Source organism: Grampus griseus (assembly GCF_964374135.1).
Source record: "Grampus griseus genome assembly, chromosome: 9".
Lineage (NCBI taxonomy): Eukaryota > Metazoa > Chordata > Mammalia > Artiodactyla > Delphinidae > Grampus > Grampus griseus.
This window is the reverse complement of record NC_139003.1, coordinates 89,628,020-89,650,064: the sequence shown is the minus strand read 5'-3', so window position 1 is coordinate 89,650,064 and position 22,045 is coordinate 89,628,020. Positions and strand designations below refer to the sequence as shown.

At 41.6% G+C, this 22,045-nt stretch overlaps 1 protein-coding gene across 1 annotated transcript in view; it reads right to left on the bottom strand.

Moving 5' to 3' along the window:
• SLC26A4 (solute carrier family 26 member 4) overlaps positions 1 to 19,109 on the bottom strand; it is a gene marked incomplete at both ends in the record, with an annotated part of 48,699 nt that extends 29,590 nt beyond the window's left edge. The window contains 7 exons of the mRNA XM_082661934.1: positions 1,702 to 1,784; positions 1,890 to 2,042; positions 7,415 to 7,579; positions 8,189 to 8,373; positions 10,055 to 10,165; positions 17,291 to 17,430; positions 18,946 to 19,109. Of these exons, the coding sequence (XP_082518060.1) occupies positions 1,702 to 1,784; positions 1,890 to 2,042; positions 7,415 to 7,579; positions 8,189 to 8,373; positions 10,055 to 10,165; positions 17,291 to 17,430; positions 18,946 to 19,109 (1,001 nt within the window). The remainder of the gene's footprint in view (positions 1 to 1,701; positions 1,785 to 1,889; positions 2,043 to 7,414; positions 7,580 to 8,188; positions 8,374 to 10,054; positions 10,166 to 17,290; positions 17,431 to 18,945) is intronic.
• Positions 19,110 to 22,045: the final 2,936 nt, after the last annotated feature.

Below are 22,045 nucleotides of genomic sequence, written 5' to 3'. Positions count from 1 at the left end.
GGTCCCTGGTGCCAAAAAGGCTGGGGACTGCTGACTTAGGGCAACAAAAATGAGTTCCCTAAATCTATTAATGGAACATGGACTTATGGGACTGGGCATTTGCTATGGACCTTCTCTAAGAGTTACACCCTAGGAAGCCTGACAACAGGGATCTATGAAATATATTTTTTATGTAGCTGTTTATAACTACTCAAATAATCTGTTAGGGTGAAAACGCCATAACTCAAATAGCCAACACTGCATCTTTTTATCACTAAATTTATACCAGCATTAGGATTCACTATCAAAATGTTGATCCTCTAATGTAAAGTTTCCCAAACTTACCTGAACATTAGAATCACTTGAAGCCCGTTTGAAAAATATTAATTCCCAGGCCCCTCCTCTGGAAAGCCTGATTCCATAGGTTCGGGGTTGGAACTAGGAATCTGTGTTAACAAGGGCCTCATGTGATTCTTAAAAAAAAGTGAATTTGAGAAACACCAGAAAGAATGATATGTAAGTTAAGCCCCGTGTAGCCAGCTGTAATTTTTCTTTTTCTTTTGTTTTTTGAACAGATTAGAAGAAATCATAAGATTAACCCAATGGCAAGGCAGCAGTTCCCTGTGGAATAAGCCCCGGGACTGAGCTGGCCTGAGGAGTTTCTATTAAGAGCATCAGAAACAGACTGTTACTGGTCCCTCAGCTATTATTAAGGGAGGGGAAACCAGTACTTACTAGTTATCTAACAGCAAGTCTAGTCATAGATGCTATAAGTTTATGTTACAAATGTAATAAACATCTGGGTTTCTTTTTCAATGTCATATGATGGAATTATACTGTAGGACCCTTGGTCCACTTTGCACTTTATGAGCGATCTCATTGGTGCTTTACAGCAAGTTCAAGTTGAGATTTCAGTGGTTTGTCATTCTCTTTGTGTCATAGGAGAAACTGCCAGGGCCACAGGACTAGATGGTGACAGAAGTAGACAAAGAACCTTAGTTCTTTACTCTTTTAATTCATCAAACTATCAAATATATCAAACCTCCCTTAGAGATCATGCATTTTATTTATAGGCACAAATGATATAATTATTATCTAAGATGGATTAAACTAAATGGAGGAGAATTTAGGCCAGATGTCCCTTTTTCCTTAAGCAGATTGTTCTCAGTACAATAAATGTTACTAACCATGATTCTACAGTATGTATAGTATACTGTAATTGTATATGTGAGTTTAAATCAGGAATCTGGCATTAAAAGTGCATGTCCTGCCACATTTTAAGAACATAAAGAAAAAGAGAGGGCTTCCCTGGTGGCGCAGTGGTTGAGAGTCCGCCTGCCGATGCAGGGGACGCGGGTTTGTGCCCCGGTCCCGGAAGATCCCACATGCTGCGGAGCGGCTGGGCCCGTGAGCCCCGGCAGCTGAGCCTGCGGGTCCGGAGCCTGTGCTCCGCAACGCGAGAGGCCACAACAGTGAGAGGCCCGCATATCGCAAAAGAAAAAAAAGAAAAAGAAAAAGAAAAAGAGAGAGCATATGCGGGTCTCTTTTATACAAATGGCTTGATCTTTATCTACACACATACTGTTTATCTGATAGTTTGCACAAATGGGTATTTCTTTAAGATCACACACAAATAAGACCAATGAAATGAAGCTTAAGTTTCATTTAAACAGAAAGCACTGACAATATATTAGTATTGCCTAAGAGGAACTCCATACTCACCCACTTGGGATGGACTTAACAATGCCAGCGTTATAGTTTTTTTCCAGGTCAACTCCATATGAAATGGCAGTAGCTATTATTGTCTGAAATAAAACAAAAGAGGTTAAAAAAAAAGTCCATTTGTTTTAACAATTCCTTTCTTATCAAACTAATTAATGCTGAATTTTCTAATTACACATTCTACTTACCACAATCACTTCTATAGGAATAGGGACTGGGATTTTGTGTTTAAATCGATCATTTAATTCCTTAACTGCCATACAGATGATAATGGTGAGTAATCCAGCAATGAAATCAGCAAGATTAGTGTTACCAATATTTTGAAAAATCTCAATTAGAGTCTGTAAAAAAAAATGTTTTTATATAGTTCCCATATGAAAAATCATATCATCATCAAAGAGCACTTAAGAATTTCATGTAAAATTATAAAAATGTGTTGGTTAATATACAGACCACTGACATCCAATCTTTGCAATATATATACCAAGTTATTAATGATGGTTAACTTGAAGTGGTAAAAGTATGGGTGATTTCTGCTTTCTTATTTTTGCTTATCTGTATTTTTTACAATAAGAATGAGATCTTTTAAAAGAGAGTATATCATTATATCCTGTCTTTTGCTTGCAGAAAAGCTTTAAAAGTTTATACCTTAAGTGGTTTTACAGGTGCTATTAAGTGACCTAATTTCCACCATGTTCATATGTATTATTGAGATTAAAAACTGATAAACCAAAAGTCCCAGTTAACTAATATTTTAGGTAAAGCTCTTCACTAAACCTGAATGATACAGATGAGAATAAAAATCCCTAAAATTCTTCATATGTAGATACATACAGACTGATCCATTCTTTATGGCAAAGAAAAGCTATTGAATTGATATATAGGTCAAGTATAAATTTTTGGAAATTAATTTGGTACTTAGTTCAAACTTGAACTAAGGTGACTTAAATAAAACTAACTCTTTCCAAGTGGACAGACAAGACAGCTCAAGAAAAACTTGTTTTGTTTTGTAAATAGGAGGTTTCTGGGAATCAAGGGAGATTAGCAAGGAAGAATCCCGGAGGAGAACACTAATATCTTTGTTACAGGAACTTCAGTCCTGTAGAAGGCATGACTTTAGAAGGTATTCCTCGATTCTTCGAGACGACTAATCTCCCAGTGAAGGTTACCTTTCTTTGAATGAGTCCTTTTATAGATATATTTTTATATGAAGATAAAATATTACTTAAAATAATTATAACAACAATCTGGTAACAGTTATGTATAGTGCTCACTGAAATGTACGAGTCATCTTGCCAGCAACCTCCACCGCTTTGGAAAACATTCAGGAGTAAGGGAATGAGAGGAGAAGCTACTGTGCAAGCAAAATACATGCCACCAAGTGCTTGAATAAGAGTTCGAGAATCTGACTTGTAGGAAGCCTCTTGGACTTTCACTGACTATTTTTGCCCTTGCTTTAAACACAATACTAGCACATTTACTTTGTCTGCTTTCCAGAGTCAGTAAAAATTGCTAGAGGCAGATACATTGATAGTAACAAGATGATGCAAGTGATAGCAGGGTGAAAAAGGAAAACAAAAAAAAAAACAAACAAAAAAACTACTACCACAAGCGGACACAACAACTCAAGAATTTAAGGCATTTACCATAGCAGTAAAGAGCCCTATACAAACAACTCAGAGTCTTGAAGTTATTGCTGTCTGGCCCTTTACATAATCAATTTTCTGATGATGACCCTGATTAATTCATGAGCTAGATATAATACCTCAATTAATTGTCTATACAATAAAGGTTTACTCTCAATGCAAGACGGAAATATTCAAACTTAAGAACAATCAGAATACCTATCCCGATGCTAAAAACTTTCACCTTACAAAAGTGATCACTACAGGATTGTCATGTAATCTATGAGAGTCACTTAGACCTTCGAAGAAAAAGCACCTGTGGTGTATTAAAAATGTAATATGAGTTGCAAAAACTAAAATCAGTTTATATTACACAATTGCATCAAACAAGGCATATGAATATATTAATTACCTATACTGAGTAGTTATTCAGAATCTTTTTTTTAATTTTTATTTTATACTGGAGTATAGTTGATTTTATTCGGAATTTCTTATGAAAAGTTCTACAATAGAAAGCTTAATCTATGTGGAAATAAAATTCACCCATAGAAACTGAAGTAGTCAGATTGTACTCAAAGATATAGAAATGAGACTTTACGAAAGCACTGTAAAGTAATTCTAATTTAGTTTACTATTAAAATACTTACTCAAATGTGTTTAAAATATGGATATACTTATGATTCCATATTTCAGCCTAGTATTCTGACCAGTTCAAATCAAGATAATGAAACTTTTCAGAATGGGTAATATTTTACTATATTTCCTACCATGCTTGGAGAATTTTAGAACCATTTCATTTACAGAATTTCTTCCTTCTGGGTATATGAAGCCTTAAGTTAAAAATTATACCTGATATTACATATGAGGAAATTCACTGGTTAACTTTTGGTGCCAAATTTATTTTAATTCATCTTATCTCTATGAATATAAAAAATCCCTCATAATCAGCCCTTGCTGTCAGGCATCTCCTCCTACCAGAACTTCTGTTGCATATATAAGATCAACCCTTAAAATGTTACTTTCCTTTTATAATGGCTTCATTTTTACATACTGAAATAGATTCGAAGTAATGAATCTGATCGAGCTTAGTGGTAGCTCTCAAAACTCCCACCATCTGGGCAGAACTTTTCCATGTGGTTTTCCTCCTCATTAGGGGAAGAAATGGGGAGGTAACGTCAATTTTGTCAGCAAGCAGAAAGGCTTCCCTTGTCTATTGAGACAAACCATTCAGAGTGAACGGTAGGAAGGCATAACCACTTGGAAATGGACTGTGTGATTTACTTACATGATTGAGTAGTTACCTGGTAGCTTGACTATTACTAGTTCTGAATTCTGACAATTTTCCTTTCTGTCTCTTGTACCCAGCATCTCTGGCATTTGTAAACAAGTTTCTATTTTTCTTTCTTTCCCAATATTTCCTCCTCCCATTACTTGTATTCATTATTTCCTTTTTTTTTTTGGAGGAAGGAGCAGGCAGGCGATCCAGAGCACAAGCTTATAACAAAAGGGATGTTAACTACATTCCAGGGACAGCATCTTACAACAATCTTACAGTCTTTCCTGGAGGAATCCACAGCTGCCCTGCATGTGTTGAAGGATTCTTTCACGAATAATAGCAACTGGTAATATCATAAGCAGAATTCTCTGTTCAGGTACTGAGTGGCTCATTCAACCCTTATGCAATTATTTCCAGACCTGCTGATTCTTTTTTTTTTTTTTTCCAGAGGAGCAAGCTTATATTCATCCTCACACAAGAATGATTGAAGTATTTTTATCCAACTTGGCTGGCCTGGGAGGAATTGCTTGCAGAATTCTGTAACACATTCTAACCTGAGGCTTCAAGAATAATGTTCAACAGGACATAAGTCACATAATAGTTTAAAAACTATTTTTGACCTTGTTCTAGTGTTTCCTGGTTACTTTGGTCTCTGTTGAAAGTGGGGTTATTTGTAGCAAGCTTCATCTTAAACATAGTCCTAGGAGACTAGAAGGACTATTTCTGTCCCCTGTGTGTGGAAGTCCAGCAGTGGCCAAGGACCCAGGTCACCCAACGGCCTAGGCCTCCTGTGATCTGTGAGGATGCAGGCCTAGCGATGTTCACACGAGGAGGCGAGCACACTCAGTCGGAGTGTCTTGGTGGATTCAGGAGTAAGTGGGTTTGTACAGGGAGTGAACAGTGCCTGGCACATGGCAGGTTTCAATAAATACTTATTGAAAAGATGAATGAATGACAATGAAGGAATAAATGAATGAACAGTTGATAGAGAAAGTAGGAAAGCAAAAAAAAAAAATGGTGTGTAGGGACTGCAAAAGTGAGACAGCCTCTCAGAAAAAGGTAGTCAGAAGGTCTCAAAGCAAACCAAGGTCTTAGTAGGAAAAAAATCAACAGTGACAGAAATAATGATGAATGAAAAAACATCTGCTAATACGCTGGGTCCTTGGGAAGTGAACAGTAAGTTCCATGAGGTCTGATCATCATGATAATGAAAATAACAATAATGAACTGGATTGTTACTATGAGCCTGGTATTGTACTAAGTGCTTTACACAAATTTTCATTTTTAATCCTCAGAATGCTAACAAGCAGCTACTCTCATTACTCCCATTTTACAGCTGAGAACACTGAGGCTTAGAAAAGTTAAATATGACATGACCAGAATCACATGTGTCATAGGTGGTGGAACCAAGACTTCAACTCAAGTCTATTGAAGTTCAAAGTCTATGATCTTTTTTTTTTTTTTTTTTTGCGGTACGCGGGCCTCTCACTGTTGTGGCCTCGCCCGTTGTGGAGCACAGGCTCCGGACGCGCAGGCTCAGCGGCCATGGCTCACGGGCCCAGCCGCTCCGCGGCATGTGGGATCTTCCCGGACCGGGGCACGAACCCATGTCCCCTGCATCGGCAGGCGGACTCTCAACCATTGCGCCACCAGGGAAGCCCAAAGTCTATGATCTTAATCACTATGTTAAACTGGCTCCTCTACCTAGTCCCACTGCCTAGCACAGTATCTGGCCTGGAATAGGCACTCGGTATGTCTGTTGAATGGACAGAGTAATGTGGGATTATGGCACTGCTGTGAACCTGAGCAAATTCCTGTCCACCTCACTAATTTTTAGATATGTATGCATGGCCTTACATCATTTTAGAAGCTAATACATGGGTCATTAAAGGACTCAAACTCATTCTTAACGCTGGCACATTGTATTTGCCTTGTATCATTCTCCCCAAGCTAGGGTGACATCATGTTACTATTACCACCATTTTTCAAGCGTTGATAACATGCTTTATATAGAACATACATTTAGATCCAAGAACTTTTTCAAATCTAATTAGTGTGATCTACATCCTTCTTTTGCATCTCTTTTGCATGTTGAATCATCTCTGAATCTAATGTTCCTCTTCGTCTATAATTGCTGAGACATTTACATTATGCATTTTATGGACTCTCACAGTTAAAAAGGGCTTTAGAGGTACATCTCCAATCATTTCACTTTATAAATAAAACAGAAAAGAAGCCTTGAGATGTGAAATAATAATTTCAAAATAACACTTTTTTTTTTGAGAACTTGTTATATGCCAGCCCCTAGGCCAAGTGCTTCTCATATATCCTTATTTAACTTAATTGGTAGATATTACTACCAACTCCATTTTATGGAGAAGGAAGCTGAGGCATGGTGATTTGCTCATGTAATAGTGCAAATAATAAACAATAGGGTCAGGATATGAATCCCGTTCATCCAAACTGAGCTTTCAGCCACTGTCCTACACCATGTGTCCAAGGTCACTTAGCTTAGCAGAGGCAAAATTGAGAATGGGGTTCAAGTCTGCTGCCTCCCAGGCCAGTCTTCACTGTGGCACTTTGTTTTCGTTAATATTTTTAAGAGCAATGATACTTCTGAAACTATTTTGATCAACTGAGAACAATGTTTTACAAAATCTGCCTTTTTCAATGTTACCCCTGATTCTACTGCTTCTTTCAGAGAAGAGTATGTTCAGTGACTCCCAAAGTATGGCATGGAGGAACGTACACTCTCCAGACTCAAGTTCAAGAGGAAAAGTGAGCCATCCCTGGATTAAGAAGCAGCACTTACATAGATAATGGAGAGAATTCCATTATAGTTTTTGGTTGAAACATTGAGGACAATCTTTAGCTGTGAGACCAACACTTGGAAGGCAGCAGCTGTTGTGAATCCACCAACCAAAGGATCTGCCAGGTACCTCACAATGAATCCAATCTGCAAACCTCCAAATATCAACTAGAACAAGAAGAAGGAAGGAAAAATTAAATGTTTGCCTGGGAGAAGGATCAACCCTTTTGAACTATTAATGAATTAAACTTAACACCAATTAAAACTCTGGTAGCCTGCCGATAACACAAAAATACTTGTAGGAAAGAAATCTGAATTTCTTAATGCCCTCTCTCCTCCACCACTCTAAAATTTGAAAACCATGTGTAGTACGAACATTAAGTATTTCTAGATATGTAATAAGAAAAGAAAAATTCATGTAGCTTATTTCTGTGACTTGCAGTTTCCATGGCTCTGCTCAACAGAACATTTTTTTTCTCTTTATGGGTTCTGGCACATTTCCCTTCTCTTAGTCTCATTTGAATCACACATGTTCTTCTGCCTTTTTTTTTTTTTTTTTCTGTCTCTGACTTTGATGATTAAGTGAGCCTTAATAAGTGGGGGCTTGCTGACTATTTTAGCATCTGACCTAAAACAATATAACTTAAAAAATAACTTTGAGGGGTCGGTAAATTGATTTGTTTTGCTTTTAAATGAATCTTTACGTCCACATGCTCTACAGTTAATTCTTTCAAATACAAATCATGCCAATCTGTATATTCCTTGTAAGCCCATTACCTGTATGATTCCAACCAAAAGAGTAAGGGTGCTCGCAATCAATACTCTTGCTGCGTCTCTAGCTGCAGAGTCTATCATGGTGGTATTCAGTGTAGTTCCATTACTGCTGGACATGAGAAAGTGTTCGTCGGGGGCCATGCTCAGAACAACAGATCCCACCATTAAACTGACCACTGGGAAAGGTCCTGGGGGAAAAAAAGTCTCTTATCAACTAATAATTATTAATCACTTGTAAATCAACTATACCTCCATAAAAAAACTTTAAAAAATTATTATTATTAATTGCAAATGTTTAGGCTCAACATGTCTACATAGGATTAGAAAGATGTGTGAAGTAATTAGCTGTGATTGGGAAAATACTGTTTGTTCACAAAAAAAAGCTAAAAAGTAGATGCTTCAATGCATTCATGACCCAGAAATGAGCAAGAGAGACATGTAGGTGGGTCATTGTAATACAGCTTTCAGACTGCTTTGTAAGCACACAGGAAGGGTGTCTAACCTATCTGTGTGTGATCTTCACGTATATGGGTGGGACATGGGGGGTGGAGGGAGGAGTTGTCAAGAAAGGTTTCCTGGCAGAAATGGCATACTGGCTGAGCCATTACTTGTTCCATCTTATTTTTATTACAGGTAAGTTCATTTCCTAGAGCATCCAACGTCCTGATCTCTGTGGAGATAAGGACCTTGATCAATATCACCTGATCAAAATTAGGTTAAAGAAATAGCAAAGGGAGTATAGAGTTTCTCTTTTTCTCTTTCCAAGACAAATTTTTTCATATCAAATGCCAGTCTGTAAGATTCTACGTTTCAAAAGTACTTTTCTTTCAGCAGCTGCTCCATTCACTACTGATGTTTTTATCCATGATGATGATGATCCTATCCTTTGATCATGGAAGGCTTTAACAGCTGGGAGGGCTCAGTACCAAAATCCAGTAACCCGGAGTGTCTAAATGTATAGAACACCAAAGAGAAACAAATCAGCTTCTGTGTTCCTCACCTCGCCATGCATTTGATACTGATCTACTCTCCCAGGTGAGAAAGTTATTTTAGTCAATAACCTCATTCTGATCTCCTTTTATAGACAAGGCAATATGCCAGACACTGGGGGAAATACAACGAAGGATAAGGATATGGGCTGGGGATATAGTAGTAGATGGCTGCATTTGTTTCAAAAGGATTGCCCAGGTACACATGTCTAGCCAGCAGATGGATGTAGGCGAAAAGTTATCTCAAGTGTAAATGTCAACGTTGCAAAATAGCATTAAAACACTCATTTACTAGAACATTTTAGCAGAAGAAAATTCAAATTTTAGGAAGTTCAGGAAATAAATCTATTTTGGGCCATACCAAGAAGGACAGCCAAGCTCAGTTTCTAAATTGTTGTGGCACGATTTTGCCAGTCTTCCAATATTAGTGACTTAAAATAAGTATGCTCTTTAATAAGACAATGAATATGTATTTGATGAACATAATTTAGTAAAAGCTAAGTTAATCTAGTAAAACAGCAGGTTTGAAGACCTCTTGAAGATTTTTTTTCCCTTGTCATTTTTAATTTTAGAACACTTTCTAAATATAGAGTCAAATGTATTACATTTTTGAAAAGCAAAACATGCTAAGATTTGAAGGTAGACTACAATTTTTTAATAATCTTTCAATTTTCTCCTCTTCATTAAAAAAAAGGGGATTAAGTGTAAAGCTTACACTTTACACTTAAGAACCATTGCATCATTGAATAGGAAAAGCGGGTAAAGCACTGATGCCCTATCTCCCTAGAAAACATTAACAAAGATATGGAAGCAGAACACACATAATATAGCCCAAACACGTTAAATGTGAACAAATAGAATTGTATATGCTTATAATTACCAACTGAGATGTGTCTTGATGTTCCGAAGATAAAGTATGTCAGGATAGGAAAAAAAGCAGAGTAGAGACCATATCCAACAGGAACAGCAGCTAGTAGAGCATACGCCATGCCTGAAAGTACATCCAAAATGATCAAATTCAGAAACAAAAGTTATGCTTTATGTCTACGGTACAGAGAAAGGCCTTTTCATAGATCTCTTCAACTTACAGCTCATTCTGATTGATTTCCTTACTACGCTAGGATGCAGAACATGATTCAAATCAGCTGGGATAACGATTGCAGCTCACGTATCACCTGCTCAAAGGAGCTGACTCAACTGATTAGTAGCTCAATCATCAGGTGAGTGGAAAAAGAAAGTCAAGTCAGTTGTTGATTAAAAACTTGATCAAGGGCTTCCCTGGTGGCGCAGTGGTTGAGAGTCCGCCTACCCATGCGGGGGACGCGGGTTCGTGCCCCGGTCCGGGAAGATCCCACATGCTGCGGAGCGGCTGGGCCCGTGAGCCATGGCCACTGAGCCTGCGCATCCGGAGCCTGTGCTCCGCCATCGGAGAACCCACAACAGTGAGAGGCCCATGTACCGCAAAAAAAAAAAAAAAAAAAAAAAAAAAAAACTTGATCAATTCAGTTCAAAGGCTCAGGCTGGGTTTGTCTGAATTCAGTGTTTCAGTGCTGTGAGGAACACAGTCATTGTTGCCTGCCCTTTCTCCTTTCTTGTGGGGGAACAGAAGTTAGATCCAAACAAAGAAAAAATCTGACCTTTGTACATAGCATAGGCTCTCCACTAGGAGATCAACACCTTCGCTAGGCTATCCCAAGTGGCTTCTGGGTCCATGAATGTCACACTGTATGGAGAAATCTCAACCTTTCTGTGTACATGGCAGTGGAAGACAATAATGTGTTGGCTTTTTGTTTGTTTTTTGCCTTAAACAACAAACATCTATTTCTCACGGTTCTGAAGACTGAGAGCTTCAGGATCAAAGTACCAGCAGTTTCAGTGTCTGGTGAGGGCCCTCTTTCTGGTTTGCAGATGGCTGCCTTCTTGTTGTATCCTCACATGGCACAGAGAGAGTGAGCTCTGGCCTCTTCCTCTTTTTATAAGGGGACTCTACCTGATTACTTCCCAAAGGCTCCCACCTCCAAATATTATCACAATGGGGATTAAGGCTTCAAGATAAGAATTTTGGAGGAACACAAACATTCAGTCCATAGCCCTTTCCTTCTCCTGTGGGTTTTTTTTGATTAAATGCTTCTTAGGTAGTCAGCACATCTTACTCTCTATTACCTCCCTACATTTTACTCACTCACAATGAGAGAAAACCAAGCCCTTTGACCTTTGGGTCATTAATAAAGGATTACATTTATAACAGTAAAAAAAAAAAAAAGTGGCAACAACCTAAATATCTTAGCCTCTGAGTGCCCCAAATTATTTATTGAATGAATGTTTCAAAACAGGGAAGTGGTTAACTAAATTATACTGTAATTCTATGAAATGAAGTTGATGTGCTGCATAGAAATAATTTACTACTAATAATTTACCTATCTCTAGTACAATAAAGTGCATATAAGAAATAAGTGAGAAAAGGCAGGATTCAAAATAGTGATCAGGGAATTCCCTGGTGGTCCAGTGGTTAGGACTTGGCACTTTCACTGCCATGGCCCAGGTTCAATCCCTGGTCAGGGAACTAAGATCCCACAAGTGAGCAGAGCGGCCAAAAAAAAAAAAAAAACCCACAAAATAGTGATCAGTACGCATGCTTCCACTTTTGTTAAAGTAAACGTGTTTGTTGTAAGCATTTAAAAATATGAAAAGATTTAACAGAATTCAGGTATGCAAAGACTATAATATAATAAACACCCATGTACCCACCCTCTAGCTTAAGAAGTAAATTATTGCCAGTACAGTTGAAACTCTCTATATAGTCTTTCTCATTCACATCGTCTTTCCTCCCTCCACCCTCAGGAATCAACCACTATCCTGAATTTAGTGCTTACCGTTCTCACACATTTCTTTATACCTTTACGTAGATGTGCATTTATGTGTCTAGTAGAATATTTACTAAAATATGGGTTTAGTGGGTTATCTATATGCTAGGATCAAAGGAGACTTCTCATTTGTTGAAGAGGTATTTTTTTCATGTTCCTTATATGTATTTTCTAGTTTCCCACAATAAACATTCATTCATTCAGCAACTATTGATTATGTACCCTCCATGTGCCAGGCACTGTTCTAGGTTTGGGGGAATATGGGAGTGGACAAAACAAAGTCTCTGCCCTTAGAGAGTTTTCATTCTAGAAGAATCTGTATTACTGATGCAAATGTTTTCATATATAAATTACAACAAGGAATTGCAATAAACAGTCATCCCAAGAGCATAGAGTAGAAAGGTGAGGCCACAAAGGGAAGACAAGAAAAGAAGGAGCAAAAACAAAAGCAAAAAAAATTTTTTTTAAATATTAAAAAATAAAAGAGGGCTTCCCTGGTGGCGCAGTTGTTGAGAGTGTTTTTTCCAAGTATTTGTATTTTTTTCAAGTCTATGTATTATTTTCAAGTCTTTCTCAAACTTCCACTTGCCTAAACTGGGCTCTGCAGTCCTTACAGGCCTGGAAAATGGGGGCTTTTTCAGTTTTCACAAAGTATCCTATTTCAGGACAACTGCTACTCAGATATACTGTAAGCATATTATAAGGGAATTTGGTACAACAATTTTGAAATTACGTAATTTGTAAAGAAATCTAAGCCATTGATTTAAACTATGGAATCTCTTGTGTTGGCACCCTTCCTATGTAGGATGGTGGCACATATTGATAAAGGTGCTAGCAAACATTCAGAAGCATCTAGAAGGCAAAAGTATCCATAGAAAGTAGAGAGCAGGTTCCCCATAGGTACGATTAAAAATAGCACTAGGGGGCTTCCCTGGTGGCACAGTGGTTGAGAATCCGCCTGCTGATGCAGGGGACGCGGGTTCGTGCCCCGGTCTGGGAGGATCCCACGTGCCGCGGAGAGGCTGGGCCCGTGAGCCGTGGCCGCTGGGCCTGCGCATCCGGAGCCTGTGCTCTGCGACGGGAGAGGCCGCAGCAGTGAGAGGCCCGAGTACCGCAAAAAAAAAAAAAAAAAAGCACTAAAAGGGCTGCATTGATTTCTTGCTGCCTAGTGGGAACTTTTTGTTAATAATAAAAGTAAAAAAGATTTCATGATCCTTAGCATTTCTGGCTTCTCAGTAACTCCGATGAGTTTTTCCCTACCCCTCAGCTGCCCAGCCAGTGGTTATATTGGTTATAGCGTGGACCTTGCCATCCCTAGAAACTGCAGCGCCACCTCAACGTTGAGCCTCCTGCTCTCCACCTACAGCCACCTAGCCTCCCTGCTCACCTACTCCAAAATCCTTACTGCAACATTTCTTTGTCCTCAGGAGGCTTCTAATCCATGAACGGATCCACTATCCTTGGCAGCCTCTCATATTCACTTGCCTCCTTGTCCATAGAATTTTCACAAGTACTCTGAACTTCCTGGCTTCACTCTCTCTCTCCTTCCCCTGTCTTCTCTGGTAAAGCCCCAGTCTGGCCAAACCCAAGCATCACCCTATTCCATGCCAGGATCCAAGCAGCTGGATAACTGAACTAAAGTTCTCTACATTTGGGCTGGCCAGTTTCACATAAATTTCATGATCACAAGCCCCAGATGGGAACTCCACACTGCCTGGCCATCCAATTTCATTTCCTCAGGAAGTGTGCTTTTCCTCACCCCGAGATAGCTACTCAGACTTCCCCTACTTCCCTCAAACTTCCCATCCCCCTTCTCTTACAGACACTGTTTAGAGATGAATCCTAGACTTCAACCAAAACATGGACTCCATGAGATGCCTGTTGGCTTTTTACCAAAATTTCCAATCTCTCTGCATCTGCACAGTTTTGTTTGTCTTTTCTCCTTTGAAAATGGAGGGAAAATATCCCACCTATCTTTAAGGAGCAGCCCTCCCACTTCTATCCTTGAACCGATCTACACTTGCTCCTTCTTGTCACTTTTAGTTGTTTCTCCTCTACCTCATGGACCACAGATCTCATGGTCCACTGGGTCACATCTGTGTTCTAGTACCTCCTATATTAAAAGAAAAATATATCCTCCCATCACTCTATCTTTGCCTTTTATGCCTCTGCTTACAGCCATTTCTCTACTCTGCTTCACAGCAAACCTTCTTAAAAGTATTGTCTGTGTTCCATCACCAAGAGCATTCCATACTACAGACCCCTCTATCCTTAAAAAAAAAGGAAAGAAAGAAAGAAAAGAAAACAACTCCTCTCTTGGCTTCTGACCCCACATTCCTCAGACTGTTCTTTTTCTCTAACTTCCTGAGCCCAACCTCCTCATGTTTCTTTGTGGCCCCTCCTCAACTCCCCGACCTTTAAGTACTCCAGCTCCATTCTCCTCCCCATCTGCCCTTTCTCCCTAGGTAGTTTCAGGCATTCCCACTCCTTTAAATATCACCTCTAAAGTGATGCTTTCTGGACTTTTATGTCTAGCCCAGACCTCTCCAATGACCTTCCCACTTCTAGGATCTCCAACTCCATATTTGGCGTCTCAAATGTGGCATGTCCAAAAGGAAATGCTTGCTTTTCCATCCCAGTCCTGGTCCTCAGCCAGTCCCAATCCATCAGTATATTACCCGTGATTCCTGCTCCAAAATACATTTCAGGGGACTTCCCTGGTGGTACAGTGGTTAAGACTTCTCACTTCCAATGCAGGGGGCGCCGGTTCAATCTCGGGTGCAGCCAAGCAATGTATATATTTATTTCAGATCTCTGCAGCTCTCTCTAATCTCCTGCTTGATTGGCTTCAAGCCGAACCATCTATCCTCAGGGCTGGGACTTGGGAGAGGCAAGCGAGCAAGCGAAGTGCCTGGGGCGCATTATTGAAGAAGGCCCCCAGAGAGTAACTCATTTACGCATCTTAGTCCTGGCCCTGTCTAACCTTATCTCCTCCTGTTCACTCCCCCCAGCCCGCCCCCTCCTCCACCCACACTGGAATTCTTCCCGTTCCTCCCTTGAAAATACTATGCTCTTTTTGACCTCAGGGACTTTGCACCTTTGCCTGGTACAACCCTTCTTTCTGCTCCTTACACGGGTGTCTCCTTCCCATCCTCCTGACCCTGATTAAATTTCACGCCCTCAGGAAGCCTTCCTTGACCACTCTAACTAAAATAAACACTCCATCCCCAAATTAATCCCTATTCAAGCCTATTTAATCCACCATAACAGATATCACAATCTGTAATTATTTTTCTATTTATCTGCTTATTTATTTAATTCCTCTGTCTCCCACTTAAAATGAGCTCCGTGAGGTCAGTACCCACCCATGCCTGTCAGTAAACCACTGAATCCCCATGGCTGGCCTACATATGTTATTCGATGAATGAATGATGATGAATGATGAATGAACATACGAACGAACCACGTTCACCTCCCAGAAATTCACCTTACAAAGATAACTTCATAGAGATAATGTTTCTGGAAAGCGTATCAGTCATAAAGTGAGGAACTGCATCGTTTATAAATTAAGATCCTAGGAATTAGACTCTGGGTTCAAATCCCAGCTCCACAACTTACCAGCTCCATGACCTTGGACAGGATGCTTAATAAACGAAACTAAAACTAAAGTTAATTCTTATAAGATACTTGTCTATGAACACTTGGGGGATATAGCTTGAAACACCATTTTTCATACATAAAGATGATTCATTATCAGGAATGCAATTCAGTCCTCTTTAGTAAAGGTTTACAGGGCCACCTATTTTGTGCCAGTCTCATGCTAGGCACTGGCTAAACAAATATGAATTAGACAGTTCCTGTCCCCCAGGAGCCACAGGGCGTTGCCATGTCACAGCTATTAAAGTCCACTGTGTACACGGCACTTGGCATCATTTAACGTATGAACCGCACCGCCCCACCCACCTTTGTGATTGAAAACATGGTTGGCCAGGCTGTGGCTCTGCACTGGGGCCACAGAATATCTTCCTTCTCTGTGGGAATCTCCCTGGCCTGATCTGAATAATGCTGAGAGCTCTATAGGCAAATTTTGTCTCATGGCATTGCTCAACCTCTATTACTAACTTCTGAAATAGTCCATTTCCAAGTCATCTCTCTACACACATTTCTACCCCACCCTACTTCCCATCACTTGGCAAACTGAGACTTACCCTTCAGGGAAACAGCTCTGATGACTCCTCCTCTAGGAAGCCATTCCCAGTCTCCGAAGGCTGGGTTGAGTGCCCCTGTTTGCACTCCCTTCCCAAGCAATGTTACCCCTGCTATACAGTTGGTCCTTCCATTGAACTGTTATCTATCTCCTCACTGGACTATGAGCTCCTTGAAAGCAGGTGGTGCATCTTATTCATGTCAGAATACCTAGTGCCTGGCACCTACTAGATACTCCATAAAATGATAATAAATAAATGAGATTTCTGTTTTCATGGTCCAGAAGCTTTGTAGAGTTGAGGCAAGGGCAGAAGCAAGACGATGGGGGTGGAGGACAAAGGAGAATGCCCATACTGCTATGCACCAGCCATGCAATAGATTTCCAAGATGTTCATGGAAATGTGGCACAAAGGCAGTTTAAAAAATGTCCTGTGTTGGGACATTTTGCCAAAAGATTAAAATACGGGGATGGATTTAAAAAGGGGAGGGGGAGGTAAGGGGAGAAAAAGCCACTTACGTGTAGTCCAGGCTAAAATACGTCCTTCCCTTTCCCTTAAGTCAGTTTCAAACTGCAGGTCAAGACCACGTATGCAATGTAAAATAATTTAACGGCCTACAATCATCATTTAAAAAATATAAGCAGAATAGAATAGGACAGAATAGAAAATAGCAGAGTGTATCACCTGTAGTGAGGGTAAATATTATTTCACAAAACTTGAGATATGTGTGTATAGATCATGATGTAATGCAGATTTCTTACTGTGAGTTCTGATCAGGGAAAATTGGGAAGCTGCTGCTTAGGTGATAGGGCTCTAGTTGGAGCCATGCAGCTAAAGAAGCAGCAGGGCTTCCCCGGAAGAGAACTCCAAGGAAGAGGAGAAACAGGGGAATCTCACCACTAAGGGGCAGACTCTGGAGGAAAGATGAAGGCTGTGGAGGGTGAGCAAGCCTTTGTTGCAGACCCATGAGAGCGAGGGGAGAGTTAGGAACGGCTGCTGGAGACTGCAGTTCTCCATAATTTGGGAGCTAGTCCACCACCATCTTACCTTGCAGTGTCCCCACTAGCCCAGTACTAAATCCCGAAATGGTATCACTAAGCAGCCATTCCTTGATCCGGTATTTGGGGAGCCAGTCCAAGATGGGCAGGAGAGTCTTCAGCACACCAAGTGTTCTCTTTCTTGAACAACTGTCAAAAGGCAAGAAAACTGGACTTCCAATCCAATCTCCGTCACAGCCCACTGCAAATCACAAAGTTTTGAACTGAACTCTGCTAATGTTTCTAACTATTTAGAAAAAAGGATAGGAATTGCATGGAAAATACTAACAGTGAAGTGCTTACCATGTCTTTGCCAAGAACTCTATTTACCCTTTTAAATGCACTGTACTAGAAAACACAGGATTAAGTGTTCCCTCCCCTCTCCCACCTTCTTAATCCTCTGAGAAAATATCCCTAAGCAAGAACTCATTTTCTGGTCCAGCCCCAGATTGATCAATGTAGGGTCTTTAAATGGAGATTAATTTTTGGACTTCTAACCCAGGCACTTTCTTCTTCTTCTCTTTTTCTTTCAAGAAACATAAACAAACTCTGTATATTTTGGCAATAGGAGCTTGGAGCCAGTTTTTACAACCCTTTACATGATGAATCTATACCTTGCTGCACCTTGCTATCTAGTTTTTAAAATTCAACAACCTATAGGTAAAAGAAGAAACATATTAAAAGTAGGTGAACACTATTTGACTCCTGATTCAAATAAATTATTTTAAAAATTATATTTATGAGACAATTTGAAATTTTGGACTTAATTTTTTATATTAAGGAATTTTAAAATTTTTGTGTGTGATAATGGAATTGTGGTTGTATTTTTTGAGTCCCTAAAGATATATACAGACAAAATAAAAAACAAAAAGAAACACCATATGGGACTTACGTTAAAAAAAAAAGTCGAGCAGGGCAAGTATGTGGTGAAACAAGATTAACTTTGAGGTGATCATATTTGAAGCTGGGTGATGGGTAAAAACATGGGGGGGGGTTCATTACACTACTATGCCTACTTTTGAATGTGTTTGAAATGTTTTATAATAAAAGGTTTTTTAAAAGAAAGAAAATCTAGCAGCAGCTGATAGTTCCCTTTTTGTTTGTGATATCTACTTACGGGTGTCCCGTTTGGGTTTAGAGATTGATGGAGGTTCTTCTCGGGGGGCCCTACTGCCTGACAGTGGACAGCTTGGAGCACAACGCGCTCCGTGTTCTCGCCTTCACTTCGTGTCTCTGAGTGGCATCCGTCCTAGATGAGTTTGGGGCTTTCAAGGATTCTTGGTCAGGTGACGGGTTACCCATCACCTCTCTGTAATCGAGCACCTTGCTCTCCCACTCTCCTCAGCCTAGCCTTCACGAGAAGGCCGTGGGGACCCTCTGTACCCCAGGGCGCACTCCAGGTGCCCTCAAGAGAGGAAAAGGAGATGCGGCTCCCCGAACACACCCTCTCCAAAGATGAGTTTCCGAGACTAGGGTCGATTCGGACCGAGAATGATAGAGCCACTCTCCCACCGGGAAGGCCAGAGTCCGTGAGCTGACCGAAGCCGGGTCGACCCTGCAGGGCGGCGCAGCATCCCACACTCCGCCGCCGGGCACGCCCGCGGGTCGGCGCGCCCGGATTCCCGGCTTCACTGAGCCCCGCGCCCCGCCCGCCACGGCTGCTACCTGCAGCCCTTGGCCAGGCTCTCCCGCAGCGTCTTGCGCTCCTGCAGGCGCCGCTCGTACTGCTGCTGGAAGGCGAGCTCGCTGTAGACCGGCCGCGACACCACGTAGCTGCAGCTGTACTCGGGGAGCGGCGGCGGCTCCAACCTGCCGCCCGGCGCTGCCATGACCTGCGAGGCGGAGGACGACGAGGAGGGAGGAGATGGAACGAGGGAAGAGAAGAGGAGGTGAAGACCGCCCGTTAGCCGCCCCCGGCCGGCCCCACCTGTTGGAGCCGATCCCCGAGACCCTGGTCCGCGCGCTGCCGCCCTCTGCGCCCGGGCCCGCAGCCCCCGGGCGCGCACCTCCAGCCTGCAGGGGGCCCTGAGGACCTCTGGGTTCCGAGCCTGCACCTGCCGCCTGGCGCAACCGGACTTTTATTAATAAGAGAGTGAGCCCGGCGCTGGGGGGCGGCGGGAGCCCGACCCAGTCCCCTCAGATGGGCAGCCAGGGCGCTGTCCGCGTCCTGAAATCTCCCCAAACCCGGGCTGGGGCCCGCGGCGCGCAGGGGGCAGGAAGGGGGACCCTGTGAACATCCCTCTCTCCCCGCACCCGACCCAGGGCGCAGCGCCAGGCGCGCCCTGGGAAAGAAGCACAACCCCCGGGGCCGGGCGTGGGACCCTCAGTTCATGCTCCCCGGGTCCCGAGGCTGCGCGCGCGCTGCAGGCAAATTCCAGCAGCCGGGCGCGCTCTTCCGGGGACAGAACTTTGGGCGGGTGAGCAGGTCTCACCCCTCGGCCTGTTTTCCTAGCTTCCTTCTCGCACTCAGCTTCTCAGAAAGAAGGCTGTACTGTCCCCTGCCCGGCGGCTCTGTGTCACCCCACCCCCCTCCACTAGTCCCATCCCCAACCAGCGATGCCTCCCCGGGAGTTAAGCCAGGGCGGGGTGGGGTGCGCTGCATCTTCAGCGACGATCTCACCTGCTTCGGCTCAAGTCCGGCCCGGAATGCCCCCGGGACAGCCGTTCCGCCGCCTTTATAGCGCTCGCAGAAGGCAGTGAGACGTTTTATTTATGGAGCAACAGAGACACCTTAGTCCAAAAGAGGGACACACAGGCAGCGGTCTTTTCCCCACCTATCCTACCGGGAAAAAAAAAAATCCTACCCCTCCCGAATTCTTTCCCTTTCCCGAACCAGGAAGGCTAAGAATCTTACTGGCTGTCACCCAGGGGCCACCCGAATCCTCACTCGCGCCCTAATTACTAACGTGGGTTACGAGGTCAGGGGCGAAACAGCCTCTGGGAAATTTGTTACGGAGAGCAGAGCCCAGCGTGGAAGAAGAGGTCAGCTATTGCGGGGAACGCTGACCTTGACCCCTAGGTTGTATGAATCCGGAAGCTCCAAGGTCTGATACGCAGCTCTCACACCAGGTGGAGAGGAGGAAAGGAGCAGTGGCCAGTTTTGCATTTAATAAGACTTTGGATTTCTAGAAAGTCTTTCTTTAGAAGTACCCAGTGTGTGGTGGTTATAGAGAGTTCATAATTTATTCATAAATGTTAGATACGAACTTTTCTGTGTTTGTGTGTATTTCACTTCACAATCAAAATCAAGTGCCCAGGTGGCCCCTTTTCTTACCTGACTGACTCTGGTTCTTTTGATGTTTCTTCTCGTTCATCTGAACAGTCAAGGAGGGAATAAAGTGGACTAAACAGGAATCAAGACTAGAAGAGAGTGAGTGGGGAGTCTGATGTATCCTACTTAATCAGTGTTTTGTCTTCTGCTGGGATGAATCTTGCTGAAACTGACTAATACGGGTTAAGATGAAGGGAAGGAGAGTTTGGTAAACAGGAAGATTCTCTCCTGATCATCAGTAAATGCAGAAGAGGCTCTAAAATATGGACCTTCTGGACACCAGCCTTCAGTTACCCAGCTGGAAAATTCAGACAATGACCATTCTATAAGCAACAGGAAACAGAATCCTCACAGGAGAACCCTAGTGTAAATCCCCTGAAATTGTATTCAACACGGTGTGGTGAACATGTGTGTGTTTTTCTGAGGGATGAATGAGTCAACAGCTTTCAACAGATCTTCCAAAGCTTACTTGACCATTATTAAGGTTAAGAACCCTTGAAGAAAGGACCTGAAAAGAAATCCAAGGACTTCCCTCGCTGTCCATTGCTTAAGACTGTGCTTTCAATGCAGGGGACACGGGTTCGATCCCTGGTTGGGGAATTAAGATCCCACATGCTGTGCAGCCAAAAAAAAAAAAAATCCAGGTCATGAACTTTAGAATTTCTATCCATCTGCAGAGGAGAATACATATATATATATATATATATATATATATATATATATATATATATATATATATATATATATATGTAGTTCTAGAGACATTTTTGGTTATCATACTGGGGGGATGCTACTGAGATGTAGTGGAAAGAGGCCAGGGATGCTACTAAACAAACTACAATGAAGTTTTCAGTCCCTCTAAGTTTCTGTATGTTATTCGAATGTACATTTAATAATAAGTTGTTATGTGTACTAAATATATGCATCTCTCTCCATATATACAGTACACTGAAATAGAGGCAAGTTTTTTAAAGTAGCTTCTGAATGTCCCCACTTATCACACCCCCACACACACCTTCAACGTCCAGTTAAAACACTGTCTCAAGCATGAACAGTGCTTGAGTCTCTCAGAATTAATCCAGTTACTTCTCTGGATTGTCTTGGCACCTTATCTGGGCCTCTCTCTTTAAGACACCTCTCACTATCTAGCTTAGTATCATAATTTGATTTACATACAGGTCTTATCTCCCTCACTAGACAAAAACTTCTTGAGGGCAAGCACAATGTCTCCCTCCAGTCATTATTACCTTCTATAATGTTTTCTAAAAAGATACAGCTATAGCCCAAACATATTTTTTTAAAAAAAACTAAAAATTATGCTACATATTGGTCTACAACTTTTTTTTTTTCAGTTAAGGCTATGTTAGGAATATTTTTCCAGGTGAATATATATGGATTTTTCTTAACTTTTTAAATAGCTGTCTAAGATTTCACACTATAACTCAGTTCCACGGTAACTCACCTAGACGATTCACAATTCTTTATTGATTTAAT